Source organism: Pseudovirgaria hyperparasitica (assembly GCF_010093815.1).
Source record: "Pseudovirgaria hyperparasitica strain CBS 121739 unplaced genomic scaffold EJ05scaffold_12, whole genome shotgun sequence".
Lineage (NCBI taxonomy): Eukaryota > Fungi > Ascomycota > Dothideomycetes > Acrospermales > Acrospermaceae > Pseudovirgaria > Pseudovirgaria hyperparasitica.
Window position 1 is genome coordinate 1,422,072 of NW_022985560.1, and position 17,122 is coordinate 1,439,193.

The window sequence follows — 17,122 nt, forward strand, 5'->3', positions numbered from 1 at the left end:
CACCCTCCTCAACCCAAACCCCCCTCAACCCCCTCCACTCCTGCCTCTCCCCCAAATACACATTCCAGCGCGGCCGCGGGTACATGGCTAGTTCTGCCGCCGTGGGCAGCACTTCTTCCTCTTCTTCGTATACAGCCCTCTCACTCCCTTTTCCGTTTCCGTTGTTGCCGTTTCCGTTCCCGTTCCCTCCGTTCCCGTTTGCCCTGTTGTTGGTGTTGGTATGCCGCCGCACGACGACGACGACGCGGCTGCAGTGCCGCGAGGGCTGGAAACTGCCTGGCACGCGGGCGGTGAGGGTGCGGGCTAGGTGGGCGGAGTCGTTGAGCGGGTTTGTTAGGGGGGAGGTTTGGGGGGTGAGGGTGGAGGTGGTGCCGGGCCCGGCGATGCGGAGGCCGTGGGGGTCGCGTTGGGAGGTGAGTGGGGAGAGGAGGGGGAGGATTGGGTGGGGGGTTTCGTCTCCTTCTTCGTCGGTGGTGGTGGTGGTGGTGGTGGTGGTGGTGGTGGACTCAGGGGGGAAATGGGAGTCTGTGGGAAAATGCGAAAAGAAAGACGAAGACGAAGAAGAGGCAGACACAGACCCCACCGCCCGATCAGCAGCCGGCGAAATGACTAGCCCGGGGACATACCCGGGGACGATGTTTGCGAGGAAGGAAAAGTGCGTGTAGAGGGCTGTCGTGAAGTTTGCGAGATGGAGGATGGAGGGGGTGAGGAAGGTTGGGAGGGGGGATTGGGCAGTGGGGTTCTGGGCTGCGGTGTGCCATGCGCGGAGGAAGAGGGTGCGTTCGGGGCGGCGCGGGGGCAGGGCGATGAGGAGTTTGTTGAGGGTGGGCGTTGTGCTGCTGGAGGAGGAAGAAGGCGGGGAGAGCGGGTCGGTGGATGTGAGGGTTGTGATGGCGTCGGTGAGGGTTGATGGGATGAGGGGCATTTGGGAGAGGCGCCATGTGTGGAGGGTGAAGGCGAGGGTAGGCGGGATTTGGATGGACGAGGCGGACGACGAGATGGGGCGGAGGACGAGAAAGGAGGGTGCGGCGCGGGCGTCTGCGAGGTAGGGGACTGAGAGGACGAGGGTCTGCGAAGGGGACGAGGAGATAGGGGGCGCGCCGTGCTTGGAGCGGAAGTAGCAGATTGGGTTGAAGGAGTGGGGGACGTCGTTGTGGATGTCGGGCTTGGGGCAGAAGCGGAGCTCGATGGTGTCTATGCATTTCGGCACGGCGCAGCGGGCTGTCTTGATGTTGTGGCGGGTGTCGAGCGAGGGGTTGGGTTCCTGGCAGCGGGACGTGCAGGACGAGGATGCCGAGACAAAGGAGATTTGGCAGTGCGTGTACTTGTTGTCGGGTGCTTGGGGTGGTATTTGGGGACGGGGAGCCCAGGGCTGGAAGGGCGGAGCGAGGGCTGGTGGGAACAAGGGGTTGCTGGTTAGGACGGCGAAGGGGACGTCGTTGTCGTGGAGGTAGCGCTCCGAGATGCGCACCGTGGCGGTAGGCCGGAGATGGAGATTCTGCCGCGTTTGTGTGGTTAGCCTTTTGGGGGGGAGATTCTGATAAAAACAAAGACCTGATGAAAGACGATACCACTTTATCAGGGTTGTCGATCAGTGCCCTCCACCGCCTGCACACCAGTCTCAGCTTCACTTCGCGGCGGAGGAGGAAGTATGTGCCGGGCGCGTGCCGGAAGACGCCGTGGCTTGTCCGCTCGTCGTGGACGGTTGCGCGGGCCGCGACGGCGATTCTGTTGCGTGGGTAGCCGTAGTGGTGCTTGGTCACGACGTCGACTGTCCTGGCTGCGTAGCCCAGGATCAGGGCCAGCACGCTCTCGCCGTCCACCGCTCTGTGGATGCGTTCGAAGGGTATGTCGCGCAGCATGCGGATGTCGAGCTGTGATAGCCCGGTCCAGTCTGGCGGCTTGTGGAGCCTGCGGAGAGCGACGTCACGATCCACGTATGTGGGCGGCGGTACGTTGGGCCCGTACGTCAGCCTGGGTCCGAATTCTGCGGCTCTGTGACTGATCGCAGGTGCTAGGGCTTGGAGTGGGCTGTAGTGATGGTGTTGTACGGCCTGGTGTCGGAACTGCGGGTTTGGAACTCGGTTCACCACATCAGTCGTCGTGTCTGGAGCATATTCGGGCTGGATGCCTTGAGCGGCCAGGTTTCTCTCTCGCATAAAGTCCAGTCTCGCATGGAGAGCGGCCACATTTCCGCGAGAGGCATCTGCTAGCGTGGCATATACGCCCTGCTCAATGTGCTCTGGTGATGCAGGAGGGCCGATGGGAAACTCTGGCGTCAGTCGATCGAGCGACGGCGACGGGTTATTGTGCTGGGGTGCACGACGCGGCTTGGGGACGTAGAAGCGTTGCGAATCCATGGTGACAATCTGGCGTCCGAGTCTTCACAGCAGAAGAGGTGTATACTGGTGATGGGGAAACACGGCAGTGTTGTCGTTTTTGTTGTGTGCGTGTGTGTGGAAAGGTACAGACGCGAAGAAAGGGTTTGCAATCCTAGACGTAGTCAGGTGGGAGCTGGGTTGACCGCCAGATCGAATCTGTGTCATCTTTGTTCACTTGCCGTTGTGCCACGTACACCGTCAAGGCTCTAACACGTACAGTCGACAGTGAACAACGCGTCATTGCTTCGTTCGTGGCACCGAGAGAGCACGAAGTGAACCAAGCCCATCTACAGCCGTATAGAACGGGGTGATGTAATTTTCCCTTTCGCTCTTATGAAGTGCATACGTGAACATGCCCAACTGAAACAGCAAAGCTTGAGCCAAGTCATGAAGTAGTATTTCTGCACTTTCCAGCCATAGTCTTTCACCCCAGAGATATATGTAAGACTTTGCTAGCGCACATCTGTCCATCATAGCCAATTCCGGTAATTTGGACCTCTACTTTATCACCACCCCTAAGTTTTTGGACGGAGGACGCTTGAAAAATGTACTGGAGGGCATAAGTCCGCTGGACAGGCAATTCATCGATTCGAACATCAAAGTGTGCAAACGGCCCGGTCATGTTGCTTCGCGGCAACATAGCAATTCTGCAGTCGTCTGATTCGGTAAAACTCCAGGCCAATCTCAGCTGCTCTGTATCATCGACGAGGTGCCTCAGTACACGAATGTCTCCAATCTCGCATGCTAGTCTAGATATACCGGGAGGTAGTATAGCCAGGCTATGTATATCAATCAGCGGCGTTCTACTGCCCACAATGTTTCCGTCGACAACCTGTGGTCCAGGAACGTCTTCCTCCAGTTTTGCATCATCTACAATATATTCGACTCCAATCTCAGTGATGACAGCCTCAAACCTATCATGGCCTGGATTCAAGCTTTCATAGATGTTAGTGTAGATCTGCCTTTGCTCATGTGCTGGCACTACAGGGAGCTCGAAGCTTATCATATTAGTCTGGCACTTGCGCAACTTGACGTATATTTTGATGATATGGTTCGGAGGCAGCGGTGATAGGAGAGTATAATTGACTTGTAACCGTAGGTAGCCTTTCAATGAGACTCGAAACAGTGGAAGGCTCATGTTTGCCCCTGGTCCCGACCTACCAGAGGGTTCACGGCGTATTATTTGGAGGCGGGAAGGTTGAGGTTGGAGATGTGCTATCAAGTTGGGCGACGAGGGACACTCTGGAGGCTGTGACAGGGTGAAGATATCTGGAAGTATGGACTGGTGTGCGAGACGGGATTGGAAACCTTTGCCTTCCATGGAGCTTGTTTGAGTATCAGTCAGAGGTGCAAAGCCTCGCTCGAAGTCGGTGTAGAAATAAGACAAACTACCTGCAGGACGTTGTTGCGCATATCGCGAGATAGGATTGTTCTTATAACTTGAATCCCGATGGACCGAGGCATCTGCACAGTCACAATGTGTATCCGGCGGAAGTTCTGTCCCATGCCACATAGCCTTCTCTACATTCCTCCCCTGAGAAGGAAAGTGTTCGAATGACCAAGCTGGCGCAAAGATACCGGCGGACAAATTCAGTTCTGCGAGTTTGGCAACGCCAAGACCGGTGTTCGTGCCCCCACCCCCTTTCGAGGGATACGTCACGCGTTTGGGGCCTGTTGTGTGAGTGTTTTGAGCCCAAACGTCGATTCCGAAGAAAATATTCGAGAGTGGTATCTGATGCTCCTGAGCCAGTTTGATGGAGCTCGATGCACCCTCCCCAGTCCAGCGGTAGTTGGTCAGGATAGACCCCGCCGCTTTGGCAAACGCTAGGTTGCGAAGGCTGAGTCTGTTCTGGTAGTTCACTTCATTGGTGGCGGTTAGAGCATCGTACCTGTTGAGGAGTCAGATGTGGCCTCCCTATTTCCGACGGTCAAAGGACAAAGGACGCGCAATCGTCTACGCACCAGACAAGTTCACAGTGCTCCTTCATGTCCGTCTTCAGTTGCTCGAGGAAGCCTAACAAAGCATGTAGGTTCCAATGGCGTCTGGGAAACGGATGCTCCAGATTGACAAGCCAGCCGTCGAAGCCATAAACACTAGCCATACTAGCAAGTTGGTGAGCGAGTGGGTAGTGTGTCTTCTCCCCGTCTACCGATAAGCTCTGCCATGATTCTAATATTCCCTCATAGCCGGGAAGGTCTCTCTCAACAAGCAGGGTCCCAAGAACCTTTACACCATTTCTGTGGAGATGATTGGTCCAGGTAGAGGGAGGTGTACATGCGAGCTTGTGTGAAAAATATACAAAAACATCAACAGACTGTAAGTGCTCGCAAGTATATTCCTCGTCACTCAGGATTGAGCCCTGGACAGCTTCATAGTCATGGTAATTGCCGCTGGCATCATGGCACAGAAGAATTCGCGCACGCGGTTCCTCACAAGCTGCTTCATATGTTGACTTGATCAAGGGTGTATTTGCAGTCTGTAAAGGATCCACTGACTCAGCCGACCAGTCTTGAACTTGATCGAAAGTGTCGAAATAAGCAAACCCCTTCAATGCGTCAAGGCTTCTTTGCTGGCGTCGCTCACGTGGAGTAGGACTGGGATCGCGCGGAGCTCTGCCAAAGCCATCTCGAAAGCCGTCGCGGATTGGACGTAATATGTCCTTCCATCCAGCAGGTAAGAGATCCATCTGGGCGGCAAATGAAGAGATGCTAGGATTCAGATCACTTTTGCATTATGAAGATAAAGAAGTTGCGTTTTAACAAGCCAGCGATGCATCTTCAACACATCAGTGTCGTTGTTGCGAAGCTGCTACGGTGAAACAATAAAGACCCAGGGAGGGTGAGGTTGAGGATGCCACTGATAGACATGGATAGGGCTGAGCGCTAGTTCGAAAAGGGCAAGGCTGGTTCGGACGTTTCGACGTGAGCTTGGCAGACCTCCCAAAAGGTGCATCGTGTTCTGTTCAACATTTCGTGTCTTGGTCCCCTCAGACGTGTCTACACCCCTCTACCCGTCACTAGCAACACCAATTGTCCATCTGTAAGGAATATTGGCCACAGCAACCTCCAAGATGAACATCTTCAGATTTCTGGGTAAGTTCTCCTTCGTCTGTCCACCCTGCCAGAGTTGCGACTCGCGCGACTCGCAAACGGAGCTCCTAGAGCTTGCAGATGATTTATCATGCTAACAATCGTCAGGGGATCTGTCCCACCTTGTCTCTATACTTATCCTTCTACACAAAATGAGAGTTTCAAGTGTCAGTCCATATCCGACCGGATCCTCCACCAATTGGCGCAACCCTAATCAAACTCGCAGTCCGCAGCAGGAATCTCGTTCAAATCACAGTTCCTATACTTCATCGTCTACGTAACGCGCTATATCGATCTGCTGTGGACCTTCTACGACCCGTCATCACTCTACAACACTGTCTTCAAAATCATCTTCATCTCTTCATCTGCCTACACGATCTATCTCATGCTCAACGACTACAAGCCTACTCATGACCCCAATCTTGATACCTTCAAGGTTCAATATCTACTGGCAGGTAGCGCAGTACTGGCGATCTTGTTCCCATACAAGTACAGCTTCACAGAGGTTCGTGCTCGCAGGCGTCTACACTTTTCATGCTAACCATGCGCTATGCAGATCCTGTGGGCCTTCTCGATTTGGCTCGAATCTGTTGCCATCCTTCCCCAGCTGTTTATGCTACAGCGTACCGGCGAGGCTGAAACGATCACCACCCACTACCTTTTCGCACTTGGAGCATACCGTGCCTTCTACATCCCGAACTGGATATACCGATACAGCTTCGACTCCCACTACAAATTCGACCCAATTGCAATCTTTGCTGGTCTTATCCAGACGGTCCTCTACTCAGACTTCTTCTACATCTACTACACAAAGTATGAACCTCGATACCGCGTGCAGAAGTAGTACTAATGATATCTCAGGGTTATTCAAGGCAAGAAGTTTGGTCTTCCTGTATGAGTCATTCCGACGCTGGGACGAAGAGCCGACGAACTGGACCAATACTGCTCCACAAAGCCGATGATACCCGACATTTCTTACCCCGGTGGTCTAGAGTCGAGATGTGCCGTCAGCATGGCCTTACCGAAGGCCAGACGTGGATAAACGCTCGGCTCAGCGATATAAAGGTGTACGAGCCTGGAGCACCTCAGCAGACTACGTGAACAACGAGTTATGTATAGACTACAGCTTCTTCTACGGAAGGATATACAGCAATGTTATCTTTCATTCAATATCACAGGACTCATATGACGCTAATATACTATATGCAGCTGCAGCATTAAACGCAATTGACACCACCACCTAATGTAACATATATCTGAGCCCGATGATAAACCGCCATGATATCATGTCTTCCCTCGCGCAGATTCTCCTACAGCAAGCCATTTTGGGGCTATTGTCATTATTTCCTCTCAAGTAACTTGGCCAACTCCTCAAAAACGGTAGTCTTCAAGTCTTCAGTTGTACTACGACCGTAGCGTCTGCTATGATAATATCTGGAGTTGATGTCGGGCTTCGGCACTTCCAAAATTTCGAAAACAGCCGTCTTATTCTTCATGCGATGCCCTACAGCTTCGAACCAATGATGCCCATCGCGGTATAGTCTCTCCGCAATCCTCTTCGAGTTGTGGCTGCAGAACGTGCAGCTCACTTTGAATTTCTCCAGACCGACGGCATCGCAAAGCAGTGTCATCGCTGGGTGATTGATTGCTTTGTGGGTCCCATTGCCCCATCCCCATTCCTTGATGGTGATATACCTGACGAAACGCCTGTGGGACCCGATCTGAGCAAGGAAATTGTACATGGCCTGAGTATCGGCGAAGACGAATTCGTTGCTGTACAGGACCGCAACAGCCTCGACGTGAATCTGCTTGTTCAGGGCGAGCAGAGCCGGTACGAATGAATTGGTGCTCGTGGCAATGGTTTCATGGTAAGATCTGACGTGTTGGCGCCGAGCAATACGTCGGTACTTCTTCCACCCTTCGCAGAGACTTACGGGTTGCGTGTCGGAGAGTGCGATTTCGTAGATGTGGTTTCGCAGTTCAGGTGGTAGGTCAAGAAACCGGAAGAATCGCTGGGATTTGGCGGGTTGGGCAGCAGCAATCCCTGTTTTGCGTGCTCGCTTTGCTTTTTGGACTTTCTGGGCTTTGGCTTTGCGTTTGCGGCAGCTTATGTTGGGCTCGTAGTCGCTGTCATTGTCGAGTTCGCTGTTGGTTTGGGTGGATTGCCATTCTGCTTCGGTTGTCTCCCGAGAGAGGATCTGCTCAGATTGATACTGCTTACTGGTCAATTGGACTGTCATCGGAACGACTAGACAGGATTTACCAATTGCTGGGACGTGACGCCAACCATGCTGTCGTTTCTGAAAGGTAATGTAAGATTGAAGGTCGTGTGGAACGAGAAGCTCAACTTATAGAGAAGCAACAATCATCTCATGTCTTTATTAGTTACCTCAAAGCGGCGAAGCTGCCTGAACTTGTGGGTCGTACAATCAGGCAGGAGCCAAATTAGGTCAAGTGCCAGGCAGCAGTACCTACTTAGGTACCGTACCTATAGCTTCGCGACGCGATGAGTCGTGACGCGACTCCCACTGAAACCACATTGAATCCATCTCTACAACACTGCCCTGCTAGTCAGATGAAGAATCACGACGGTATGATCGAAGACTAGATTGCGGTATCTGCAATTCTCAAATCCCACCCGCTTGATCCCCGCACTTCACATGTACGTGCATGCCAAGGCGTTCACCGGACGCAGGAAGCAAAATCTTATTTGACGAAGCTGCATGCATATATGCACGCCATTTACTATTATGCTTCTCAAATCAATAATTCGTAGGGTTGAATACGCCTTGCGCATGCAGCCTCGCCTATGAGACTATGTTCCCCTACACCTTACATTTGTTCTCGCAGGAGATGGCAGAAGTTTCTCGAACTAGGTGCTCTCACTTGACACAATACCTCTTAGGCCCCCTTCCCAGATCATGTTGGAGCTCAAGTTCGAACGAAGGTGTCTCGAGGTATAACATATCGTCTTGGCTGAGCTCACTCTGGGTAACCTTTATCGTCGCCGTTAATGGCTCTTGAGGTTGTTGCAATAGGGGCTTCTGCCTACACTATACTTGAGGGCCTGAAATGGTGCGTACATGAAATGGGCCTCTTCGCAAACGCATCTCGCAACGGCCGACGCGAATTGCGTATGCTAGAGTGGGAGATTGACCTCTTGACCCGATGCTATGAGAGAGCTCACATCACAGCTCGCCGAGAGAACAACAAGCGGCAAAACCCGAAAAGAAAGAGTAGAGAGGAAATATTGATGGACAAATTTGCGCGGACGTGCGAGAAAGCTGTGAGGCAATTTTTGAAGAAAGTTGCGGAAGCGAGTTGGTTCACCATGATGTGGTATAGAAGCAGGAGTGCAATTATGGACCTTGTACAGCTTCTTGCGAGGACCAAGTCTTCTTTCGGCATGTATTCGGATGTATGCAGGATAAGTGACTTGGAGGAACGAATCAGAAATTTGGAGATCGAGAATGAAAAGCTGAAATCCAAGGGCATCGAGTCTGACCTTATCCATAAATTAAACGGTCTCATGTAAGCTGAATGATTGTAGGACTATGGGTCATCAATAACATTTTGAACAGACTTGTCAGCAAGGAGGATCTTATGGCCGTACGGACCGACCTGAAGCACAAATACCAACACATCCACGACGTGCATCCCTCTCAGAAGAAGATAGAAAGCGGGACTAGCGCAACAACCAAGGCAGAGGAACAGTTCTTGGCCCGTGTTATCACACCCAAGATTGAGATGAGCTCCCCAAGTACACAGGCAGCACTAGGCCTTCCTCGAGCTTCAAGATCGTCGAAGTCAAGGGCATCTCGGCCACCTGATCCGCCCGTACCGACACTTCCTAAAGCGCCGACATTTCCGGCACCCAACAACTATAGCAGTAGTGCCTCGGGCAGCAGGCCTGGTCGTAGATTGAGACCTCAAACGATGGATCACAAACCGTGTTCTACCAACGTCCATGCTCCGGTTGAAACGCGCACAAAGGCTCCGGAGGAGTCTGCCAGCCATATATCCGTATCATCAAGTCGTAAAGCACAGAGTGTCAGGCGGCGTCCCAGTGTCGCTATTAGATTAAGAGAGACAGAGCCTCACTCTCTAGCAGTTACAGTTGTGGAGCATCGAAGAACGTCTGATGAGCTACTGAAAGAGGAAGATGTTGCCATTGAAGCTCGTCAAACGAATAGAAACAATGCCGAGACTGATAGATTTGCACTCCCCGTATCAGAGGAATGTGAAATATCAAAGGACACAGGTAGAGTTACGGCGGATCTATCAATTGTTGCTGACTCTCTCTCGGAGATCAAGCAACCCGAACTTGCCGATATTGCGAGTGCCATGCGCCAGAACATGGTCGACACAGCTGCCCTGGAGGAAACTGGTTCAATCAAAGACAGTTCACGCATGTCCAGCGGCAGAACAGAGCGTTCAAGAATACCAAATGATGTTCCACCGGTCTTGCCCGCCGAGTCGCGTGGCCACGACACTTCAAACGAAGATCTCACATCAAACATGAAAGACAAACGGCGTTCATACATTCCGGCAGACTCAAGCGAGTCGTACTACGAGATCCACGCACCCTTCATAGACCGGGACCTGGACGATATCGAAAGCTCTCACGTGTCAGGATCATCCTATCGAAGCGTGGCCTCATCCGCATATGGCTCCATCTGCTCCAGGCAATCTCAAATGTCAGCAGAAGCAGAAGAACTAAAACGCCAATTGGAGAAGAAGGACCAGGAATATACCGAGCAGCATTTTCGAAAGCTTCGCCGCAAGTCCGGGAGAGATATGAGGCTGTCAAAAGGCGAGCGAAAGTCACCTAGAGCGGGAGACGAAACAGAAATAAGCAGGGACCAGCATCGAGGGAGTCGTCGGCTCGAGAGAGGGGTTGATCTGGGAATTGATATAGGTGGGGGCAAGCACAGATACACCGCGTCAGAGTGATGGGAGCAAGTTATACGATAGCTGAACTCTCCTCAAAAGAGCCCCTCGAGTTTATGATATAGGCAAACACATCAAGAACACACTCCTGTCGAGCACAATATTGGATCTTTTGGGCTATGTACATAGTCATTACGCATAATTCATCAGAAATGTCATTATCCGAAACGCCACGCTCCTCAAAATTCATTGAAAACCTCCATTTGCAAGATTACCGATAAAAACGACCAAGATGGCACAGTACGCTGCGGATGCCGCGAAAAGCTCGTGTCGAGCAGCCTTGGTCACGAGACTCATCGCTGCCGAAAAGAGAAGGGTGAACACGACCATGATGGCAACGGCGTCAAAGGTCGACTGCTCATTGCGACTACTCGAGAACTTGTACATGAGTACAACCGGGCACACGAGAAGAGAGAAGATGATGAAAGTGATGAGAAGACCGATAAAGGCGTCTACTCTGGTGGAGGAGTAGAAATGAATATGCTCGTCTGCCGTCTTGGCCTGGAGTTCGGGAGTGCGAAACAAATTCTGCAACTTGGTCATTAGGGAATCGGCTAGCATCGGAAGCTGGGCCTAACGAACCTGTAAGGGCGGCTTTTCGGTCCTCAAGATGGGCTTCAAGACTTTCTGGTCGATGATCTGCAGGGATCGCTCCACGAAGCCGTCGAAGCCAGCCCACTCGCGTCCGTTTCTCAGACTCAAGATATCCTCTTTGTGTCGTATGGAGTCATTGTCAGCGTCCATGAGAGGCTTCGCATTGTTGATGTATCGCCGGACTGAACGATAGTTGCGCTCTGATGGGCGCTGGAAGCCGGTCATTTTGCGTGATTTGATCATCCACTTGTCATATTCGTACAATTTGCACTTGATTTCTGCAAGGATCTCGCGTCGTGGGCGGGTGAGATAGTCTTCTGGCTCACTGCTCGCTGTCGAAGTGGCATCATCAGCGTCGTCGTCGTCATCATCATCAGTTTCGACAGTGGTTGCGGCAGGAGCACCATTCTCTGCTACTTGGCGTTGCATCTCACGACGCTCTGCTTCGCGTTTCTCGCGTTTCTCTCTCCGCTCATCTTTACGCCTTAACTTGGCCTTGTACTCATTGTACGAGTCTACATCCTCTGTCCGACTATGCAGCCTCATTTGCCGACGGCCATCATAAGAATCCTCACGATCCGCATCGTCGAGTTCCTTCTCCAACGTGGTCAGTTCATCCTGCATGTCCAGCAGCACGCGGCTGTGCAGATAACTGAAGTTGCGATACAATGCAAAATTCGCCTCTGAAGACTGAAACGCAGCGAGGCGAGGATATCCATTGGGCGTCTTCTCGAGGACACGGGTGTGGACTTCCGTGACTTCTTCTGGGTCAGGATCGGTATGAAAAGGATTGACTTTCGAAAGGAAGGATCTTGGGCGTTTTTCTGATGCGCCTTGGACCACGTTTGTGTTAGTATTAGTGGCACTTGAAGATTCAGATATATCATCAGGAATGTCTGCATCTGAAAGAGCGTCTTGACTGGATAAAGAAAGATCCATATCGTTGTCGCCGACAAGTGTTTCAAGATCGTCTTCCATGGGTGGACTTTGATTGCAGACGGCATCAGAAGAAGCTGATAAAGAAGAAGTGACTTTCAATATATGAGAAGACTGCAGTGAAAGAATGGAATCTCGAACAAAGGAACAAAGACCGACCTGTTTCTCCTTGTTCTAAATCAAAGTCCGAGCTCCTTTCAGAATGACCAGAGTTTTCACTCTCAGTATCTACCCGAAGCACAACCTCGTTGCCATTCTCCGTCACCGTCTCCCCACTCATCACCGTATCAACCGGGGACTGCGGGCCGCGCTCATCTCTGTTAGCGTTCACAGTGACAGTATCACCAGTCAAAGCACGATTCGGCGCAGGAATTGGAGCACTTGACATTTTCTTACACCGATGGTAGAAAGTGTGGCTGCCTGTAGAACAGGATTCGGGAGGGGAGAGGCGCATGTCTTATACCACCAGCCACACTATCACGTACACAGCCTCACTGCATCCAATTCTTCAGTGCACGGACTCTTCATGGATATATGTGGTAGCATTAACTTCTTATGGATAACTTTCATGCATCCCCAGGCGCTCAGCTACACATGCTTCCAGTCTACTCTACCCCAGCGTCTTACCGCCCTAGTTTGCAGTGCCTCTGGAACGCCCCATTCCTCACCAAGCGCTGAAGGATCTGTCTGTATGGAGTCTGATCGCCTATCAATGATCTCGCAAGACGGATTGATCTGCCTCGCATCAACTCCTGCAAACTAACTAACTGCTCTCCTTCTTGAGCTTATTCTCGCGGTAGTACGCGCCTTTGTTGTACGAGCTGCCGTCCAGAGTGGCAAGTCGGTACTGCCAATATGAATTCTTGTAGCCACGAACGCGTTGAACAAGGAAAACTTCCTTGCGCATCACCTTGCCGTCGTCGATAGTCATGCTGACTCTCTGGCCTTTTTCGAACTTGCGAGGAAACTATAATGAAGCGATGAGCAGGCTGCGCCCAGGCAGGCACACAAGGGAGGGGTTTGGGAGAATACATACAGGCGGCGCATCTTTGTCATTGGAGACATCGGACTTGGTTTCAGGATAGACTTCACCGGCGGAATCGTACTGTGAATTGATTGATTAGCACTCACGGCTTGTCGAACACCGACATACACACCTCCAGCTCATCCTCGTCGTGGACCACATCTGCATCATCAACTGCTCCACGGCCGTAGTTTTCAGTCTCAGCCATCGCAGGAATAATGCGATTCTTTGGATTCGATATATGAGAGGGCGTTGATGCTCGATGGGAAACACTCGTTCTTCAGCCTTGCAGCTTCTGCCTTCAATCCCCCTCACTTCAGATGGATCGTTATCGCGCCCGCCTTTATATGCAGCTACGCGACCAGGTGCCAGGTCGGCCGCAGCGAGTTTCGCTTTGCAGGGAGGCCGTCCACGGTCAAGCATCTAAGCATCTAAATGGGCACCATCTTCCCGTCGCGGCTGTCATGATCGGCCTCTCGGGCTGCTTGACCGATCAGAGACTCCTGTGCGTAATCGTTCAGATGCATGGATTATCTCACCTCAGCAGCAGGCAGTTTGAGAGCTTGTGTGCTTCGCCACTCGCTTGCTGTGGGATCCGTCGTTTTTCCTGGAACCTGACGAGCTTGGCGTTTTCCATCGGATTTCACGCGTGTGTTCTTTTTACACCTCCCCACCTCCCCTTCCCTTTCTACCTACATGGTCTTTCACCTTTCTACCTCTCTATATGAGTACTTGGTCATACGTACATAAGTAGAAATAGCTCGAGATAGAAAATGGGGGTGAGAACACGCGTGCACTAGTGCCACGCTCGCCAAGAGTTAGGAAAACGACGGGTTCATCCCAGGGTCCACAGCGACTATCTAGGCCTTCCATGTAGGCACCCAAATAGAACGGGAAAAGTTATGAACATTCGCGTCAATAATGAACGAAAGATATATAGAGCATCTTCAGCGGCACCCCTATATCCAAAAGACTAATCTTGTCCTAATAAATTCGTTTAAAAATGTTACTCATGGCTATAAGTTTCCTTAGACGTTAAGAAAACAGCTAGTATAGTCTATGAGGAAGAATCAATCGCCTTAACTAATATCAGCTAAGAAGATCGCGATACTATCTAAGCCTGATATATAAAGCCTCTATCCGGATCTAGTAGGTATGATTAACTTCCCAGCTATAATTTTCTCATGATCTGGATATAGCGTGATTGCATTGTCTGCTAGGTAAACAAGTAAGCCGAAGTATGCTACGTTATTATTAGTAAGTGTACGTAATCAAGCACGCTCGGACTTGCCATAGTTTGCTGAACGCTTTAATGTCAATCTCGTATGCCCTTCGTCAGCAGGGTATTCGCGTAATACAACTTCGCTCCATGTATAGTCATTCCTGCTCAATGGTACATAATCTACATCCATTCGATCATTATGATTATCATATACTCCTTGAGGTTCTATGTCCAATTATCAATTATTAGTAGACTCTTCGGGAGTAGAAACTAGAACTCACTCTGTACTTCTACCAAGTGTTTAAGGACTCTTAGACTAGTCATCGTTGATAGAGAGATGCGGCTGGAAGACGCAGTTGAAGAAAGACTTAAAGGCATGAAATTTCCATACACGCGTCTGAGAGATTCGATAGATCTAACCACATTATTCATAATATAGTAATGGCATAATACTATATCGGCAGGCTGGGAGTGCGAAGCTTGCCTAATATACGATAGTTCTCGTAAGGCCGGTTGACGACAGGGAGGAGGACGATCTAGCCAGCGCCACGGCTCACCACCATCCAATCCTTGCTCGCGGTCGAACGGAAGGTGCATTGGCACCGCTTGGCCAAATATGTCCCACTTGCCTGCTACTGTCTGAGGTACGCTTGTCCAGCGGGTATCATCGTCGCAATAGAAGCGCACTCTACTACTTTCTAGATCATGATTCCTTTCTAGATAAGCAACTGATCCCATAGTATTGCGCACTTCGCTCAGATAATAGATCTCAAGGTTGTTGGTACGGCCAGGTACGGAATGAATACCAAATGTATACCGAAGCAGTTGTTGCATATATGCGGCCGCCCCAGGTGGTACTTGATAAGGACGATCTATCAACGTATCTAGACGGTTGAAAGCCGTATTCGCCATTTTGATTGCTTCTTCAATAGCTTGGACGATATCCCGATTATAGCGACATGATTCATGGATGTGGTAGCCGTCGTGTAAATGATCGAGTGTAAGACATGGTACAAAGAACATCGAGAATAAGATGGCGAAGAATGTAAGAGGAACCATTCTGCACTAGCCACTAGTAGATAAGAGTATAGATGAAAGGAGGTTGTGATGGTTCCAGAACCTATATACTTTCAATATATCATAGCTACAGAGGCCGTACTATATACTATTAATTGAACGTAATTAGCGCAGTAACATCTTCGCCTTTCTATTAGTGTTTACTTATGCGCTATATTAGAGACTAGGTAGTATTTTAGGTGATCCTTGTCCTATCCACTTTAATTCGGCCCGCGGTAGAGAAGATCAAGAGAGTCTCAATTTTGTATGCTTCAATTTTTGAATTGCCAATAAGAAATTTACCGCATGAGTAGTTTTGCGTGACTTTAGATCGCAATGGATACCTTATTCCCGAAATATACTAGCAATTGGAAGCATTCATAACCATTAAACCGTTTTAGAAGGATTAGATCATGATATTTGTGTTTGAAGACAATCGAATGAACGTCAAGCCGCACGTGCTTTGTCGTTCATCCGTTAGCTTCCAGTTTGAACCAAAATTCTTGGAGACATGTCCGCCATTTTCTTTTTATAATTCCAGCATTGTCATCGTCGTGAAGGCCGCCATGATCTTCCCAACCGTCAAAGCTTGCAGTCGCACAATATCGACAGCCGCATCTCGGCTGATCTATAAGTCTCAGCTCACCGGACCAGATTAGGACCTACGAGAAGCTGCGCTACGACACTAGAGTGTTCCGATGGATGGAAGTGGGCGGTTTTCCCGACTCCATGCTTGCAGTAGAGATGGTAATCTCGGGTCAACTTGCAGGAACTCAAATACGTACCGTGATCTTGACGTTCAGCTGGAGAGGACTTGGGGCCGTGAACCTGCACACCGCTTTCCAGGCTATGCGTGTCTAGAGGAATCCTTCCACCTTAGACTCTCATCGTCCTGCTGCATCAAAATACATGCTCTCGTTATAATGATATCGGTCCATGTAGTCATCGATCGCGACCTGTATGTAGCGTCAATCAGAGCAACCCAGCCGCAAAACCTTTTCCGAGGATGTCAGCATCATACCTTGGACTTGCAAGTATGCGGGATACCCCAGCCATCAACAGCAATTCCCGACGAAGGCCCATCTTGTTTCGGCCACTCCAGTGTCATATCTCCAGCGCAGAGGATGGCCTGTCGCAGATAGTCATAGCAATGCTGCACGTGGGACAAGGCTTCTCTCTGCACAAAGCTTCGGGCAAGCCCGTCGTCTCCACTCACTACTCCGTCTATCATTATCCACTGCATCTTGCGAAGCCTTGCAAGACAGTGGAGCTGGTGATACATGGATACAGAATAGATGGGGCCATGCTTAGTCTGCTGGCCAGGTGGTAGTCCACGCGACTCTGCGTCTGAAACGTACACGAAGCCTCGTCCTTGCTGTTCTATTCTCAGGAGCCACCCACTTGCGAGAATATCGTGCCGACTTACAGGTAATAGCATGTTCCAGGCATAGTCTGTATCGTCGTTTGCTCGCTCCGAGTACACTGGGTCAGCTTCGAACAGTATGGTCTCCTGTGGTACTACCCCGATGTCAGCTACACGTTCAAATCAAGTATCGAACCAAACGCACCATGAGGCAGAGGGTCGGTGTCTCGAAACGAGTATGAATGCCTGACGATCAAATGGCCTTGTTTGATAAGTAATCCGAAAACGAGGGAAGATGCCAGAACTCCAAAGACGAAGGAACCAAACCAGGACGTAAAGATTGCACATCTACTCCGTTGCTTCTGAACGTAAGTCATCGAGACATCACCATCATCCATCGTTTGAAGAAGGCGATGATGTTGGTCTTCAGAAGCCGGACGTGACTTGAAGATTCCCATGGTCAACTACAGGCTCGAAATCAAGTGGTCAATGTTGGCCAGCAAGAA

General features: G+C 50.6%; 9 protein-coding genes across 9 annotated transcripts in view; 2 read left to right on the forward strand and 7 right to left on the reverse strand.

Moving 5' to 3' along the window:
* The window catches only part of EJ05DRAFT_519000 (uncharacterized protein), a gene marked incomplete at both ends in the record, with an annotated part of 2,657 nt that extends 297 nt beyond the window's left edge, over positions 1-2,360 (reverse strand). The window contains 2 exons of the mRNA XM_033748716.1: positions 4-1,498; positions 1,617-2,360. Coding sequence (XP_033598739.1) covers positions 4-1,498; positions 1,617-2,360 — 2,239 coding nt within the window. The remainder of the gene's footprint in view (positions 1-3; positions 1,499-1,616) is intronic.
* A 445-nt stretch (positions 2,361-2,805) lies between these two features.
* EJ05DRAFT_502747 (uncharacterized protein) lies at positions 2,806-5,068 on the reverse strand (the record flags this gene model as incomplete). Its single annotated transcript, XM_033747301.1, has 2 exons — positions 2,806-4,270; positions 4,344-5,068. 2 exons carry the CDS (start codon positions 5,066-5,068, stop codon positions 2,806-2,808), a joined length of 2,190 nt encoding a protein of 729 aa, XP_033598740.1.
* A 269-nt stretch (positions 5,069-5,337) lies between these two features.
* On the forward strand, positions 5,338-6,590 carry EJ05DRAFT_96310 (ER lumen protein retaining receptor). The gene is made up of 5 exons (XM_033750102.1): positions 5,338-5,474; positions 5,580-5,638; positions 5,698-5,976; positions 6,028-6,284; positions 6,333-6,590. Exons 1-5 carry the CDS (start codon positions 5,453-5,455, stop codon positions 6,367-6,369), a joined length of 654 nt encoding a protein of 217 aa, XP_033598741.1. The 5' UTR covers positions 5,338-5,452; the 3' UTR covers positions 6,370-6,590.
* Positions 6,591-6,619: 29 nt separating this feature from the next.
* EJ05DRAFT_478299 (uncharacterized protein) lies at positions 6,620-8,059 on the reverse strand. Its single transcript, XM_033744433.1, has 2 exons — positions 7,735-8,059; positions 6,620-7,684 (listed from the first exon to the last, which is right to left on the reverse strand). Exons 1-2 carry the CDS (start codon positions 7,759-7,761, stop codon positions 6,812-6,814), a joined length of 900 nt encoding a protein of 299 aa, XP_033598742.1. The 5' UTR covers positions 7,762-8,059; the 3' UTR covers positions 6,620-6,811.
* A 39-nt stretch (positions 8,060-8,098) lies between these two features.
* On the forward strand, positions 8,099-10,539 carry EJ05DRAFT_96305 (uncharacterized protein). Its single transcript, XM_033750101.1, has 2 exons — positions 8,099-9,002; positions 9,053-10,539. Exons 1-2 carry the CDS (start codon positions 8,485-8,487, stop codon positions 10,422-10,424), a joined length of 1,890 nt encoding a protein of 629 aa, XP_033598743.1. The 5' UTR covers positions 8,099-8,484; the 3' UTR covers positions 10,425-10,539.
* On the reverse strand, positions 10,478-11,095 carry EJ05DRAFT_478300 (uncharacterized protein). Its single transcript, XM_033744434.1, has one exon. It carries the CDS (start codon positions 10,962-10,964, stop codon positions 10,608-10,610), a length of 357 nt encoding a protein of 118 aa, XP_033598744.1. The 5' UTR covers positions 10,965-11,095; the 3' UTR covers positions 10,478-10,607.
* Positions 10,945-12,146, reverse strand: EJ05DRAFT_96314 (uncharacterized protein). The gene has a single exon (XM_033750103.1). It carries the CDS (start codon positions 11,991-11,993, stop codon positions 10,995-10,997), a length of 999 nt encoding a protein of 332 aa, XP_033598745.1. The 5' UTR covers positions 11,994-12,146; the 3' UTR covers positions 10,945-10,994.
* A 1,608-nt stretch (positions 12,147-13,754) lies between these two features.
* On the reverse strand, positions 13,755-15,329 carry EJ05DRAFT_96478 (uncharacterized protein). Its single transcript, XM_033750104.1, has 3 exons — positions 14,479-15,329; positions 14,267-14,422; positions 13,755-14,218 (listed from the first exon to the last, which is right to left on the reverse strand). Exons 1-3 carry the CDS (start codon positions 15,254-15,256, stop codon positions 14,112-14,114), a joined length of 1,041 nt encoding a protein of 346 aa, XP_033598746.1. The 5' UTR covers positions 15,257-15,329; the 3' UTR covers positions 13,755-14,111.
* Positions 15,330-16,137: 808 nt separating this feature from the next.
* Positions 16,138-17,074, reverse strand: EJ05DRAFT_488074 (uncharacterized protein; the record flags this gene model as incomplete). Its single annotated transcript, XM_033745668.1, has 4 exons — positions 16,138-16,209; positions 16,275-16,382; positions 16,470-16,771; positions 16,822-17,074. 4 exons carry the CDS (start codon positions 17,072-17,074, stop codon positions 16,138-16,140), a joined length of 735 nt encoding a protein of 244 aa, XP_033598747.1.
* Positions 17,075-17,122: the final 48 nt, after the last annotated feature.

What these genes read in the sequence shown, in the direction of transcription:
- EJ05DRAFT_96305 (XM_033750101.1), top strand. Translation starts at nt 8,485, where the DNA reads ATGGCTCTTGAGGTTGTTGCAATAGGGGCTTCTGCCTACACTATACTT. An exon ending in CATAAATTAAACGGTCTCAT is followed by an intron (nt 9,003 to 9,052) that starts GTAAGCTGAATG and finishes CATTTTGAACAG; the next exon opens with ACTTGTCAGCAAGGAGGATC.
- EJ05DRAFT_478299 (XM_033744433.1), bottom strand. Translation starts at nt 7,761, where the DNA reads ATGGTTGGCGTCACGTCCCAGCAATTG. An exon ending in GCGTCACGTCCCAGCAATTG is followed by an intron (nt 7,685 to 7,734) that starts GTAAATCCTGTC and finishes ACCAGTAAGCAG; the next exon opens with TATCAATCTGAGCAGATCCT.
- EJ05DRAFT_96478 (XM_033750104.1), bottom strand. Translation starts at nt 15,256, where the DNA reads ATGGTTCCTCTTACATTCTTCGCCATCTTATTCTCGATGTTCTTTGTA. An exon ending in ACACTTGGTAGAAGTACAGA is followed by an intron (nt 14,423 to 14,478) that starts GTGAGTTCTAGT and finishes AATTGGACATAG; the next exon opens with AACCTCAAGGAGTATATGAT. An exon ending in AAAGCGTTCAGCAAACTATG is followed by an intron (nt 14,219 to 14,266) that starts GCAAGTCCGAGC and finishes ATAATAACGTAG; the next exon opens with CATACTTCGGCTTACTTGTT.
- EJ05DRAFT_96314 (XM_033750103.1), bottom strand. Translation starts at nt 11,993, where the DNA reads ATGGAAGACGATCTTGAAACACTTGTCGGCGACAACGATATGGATCTT.
- EJ05DRAFT_96310 (XM_033750102.1), top strand. Translation starts at nt 5,453, where the DNA reads ATGAACATCTTCAGATTTCTGG. An exon ending in GAACATCTTCAGATTTCTGG is followed by an intron (nt 5,475 to 5,579) that starts GTAAGTTCTCCT and finishes AACAATCGTCAG; the next exon opens with GGGATCTGTCCCACCTTGTC. An exon ending in ACAAGTACAGCTTCACAGAG is followed by an intron (nt 5,977 to 6,027) that starts GTTCGTGCTCGC and finishes TGCGCTATGCAG; the next exon opens with ATCCTGTGGGCCTTCTCGAT.
- EJ05DRAFT_478300 (XM_033744434.1), bottom strand. Translation starts at nt 10,964, where the DNA reads ATGACCAAGTTGCAGAATTTGTTTCGCACTCCCGAACTCCAGGCCAAG.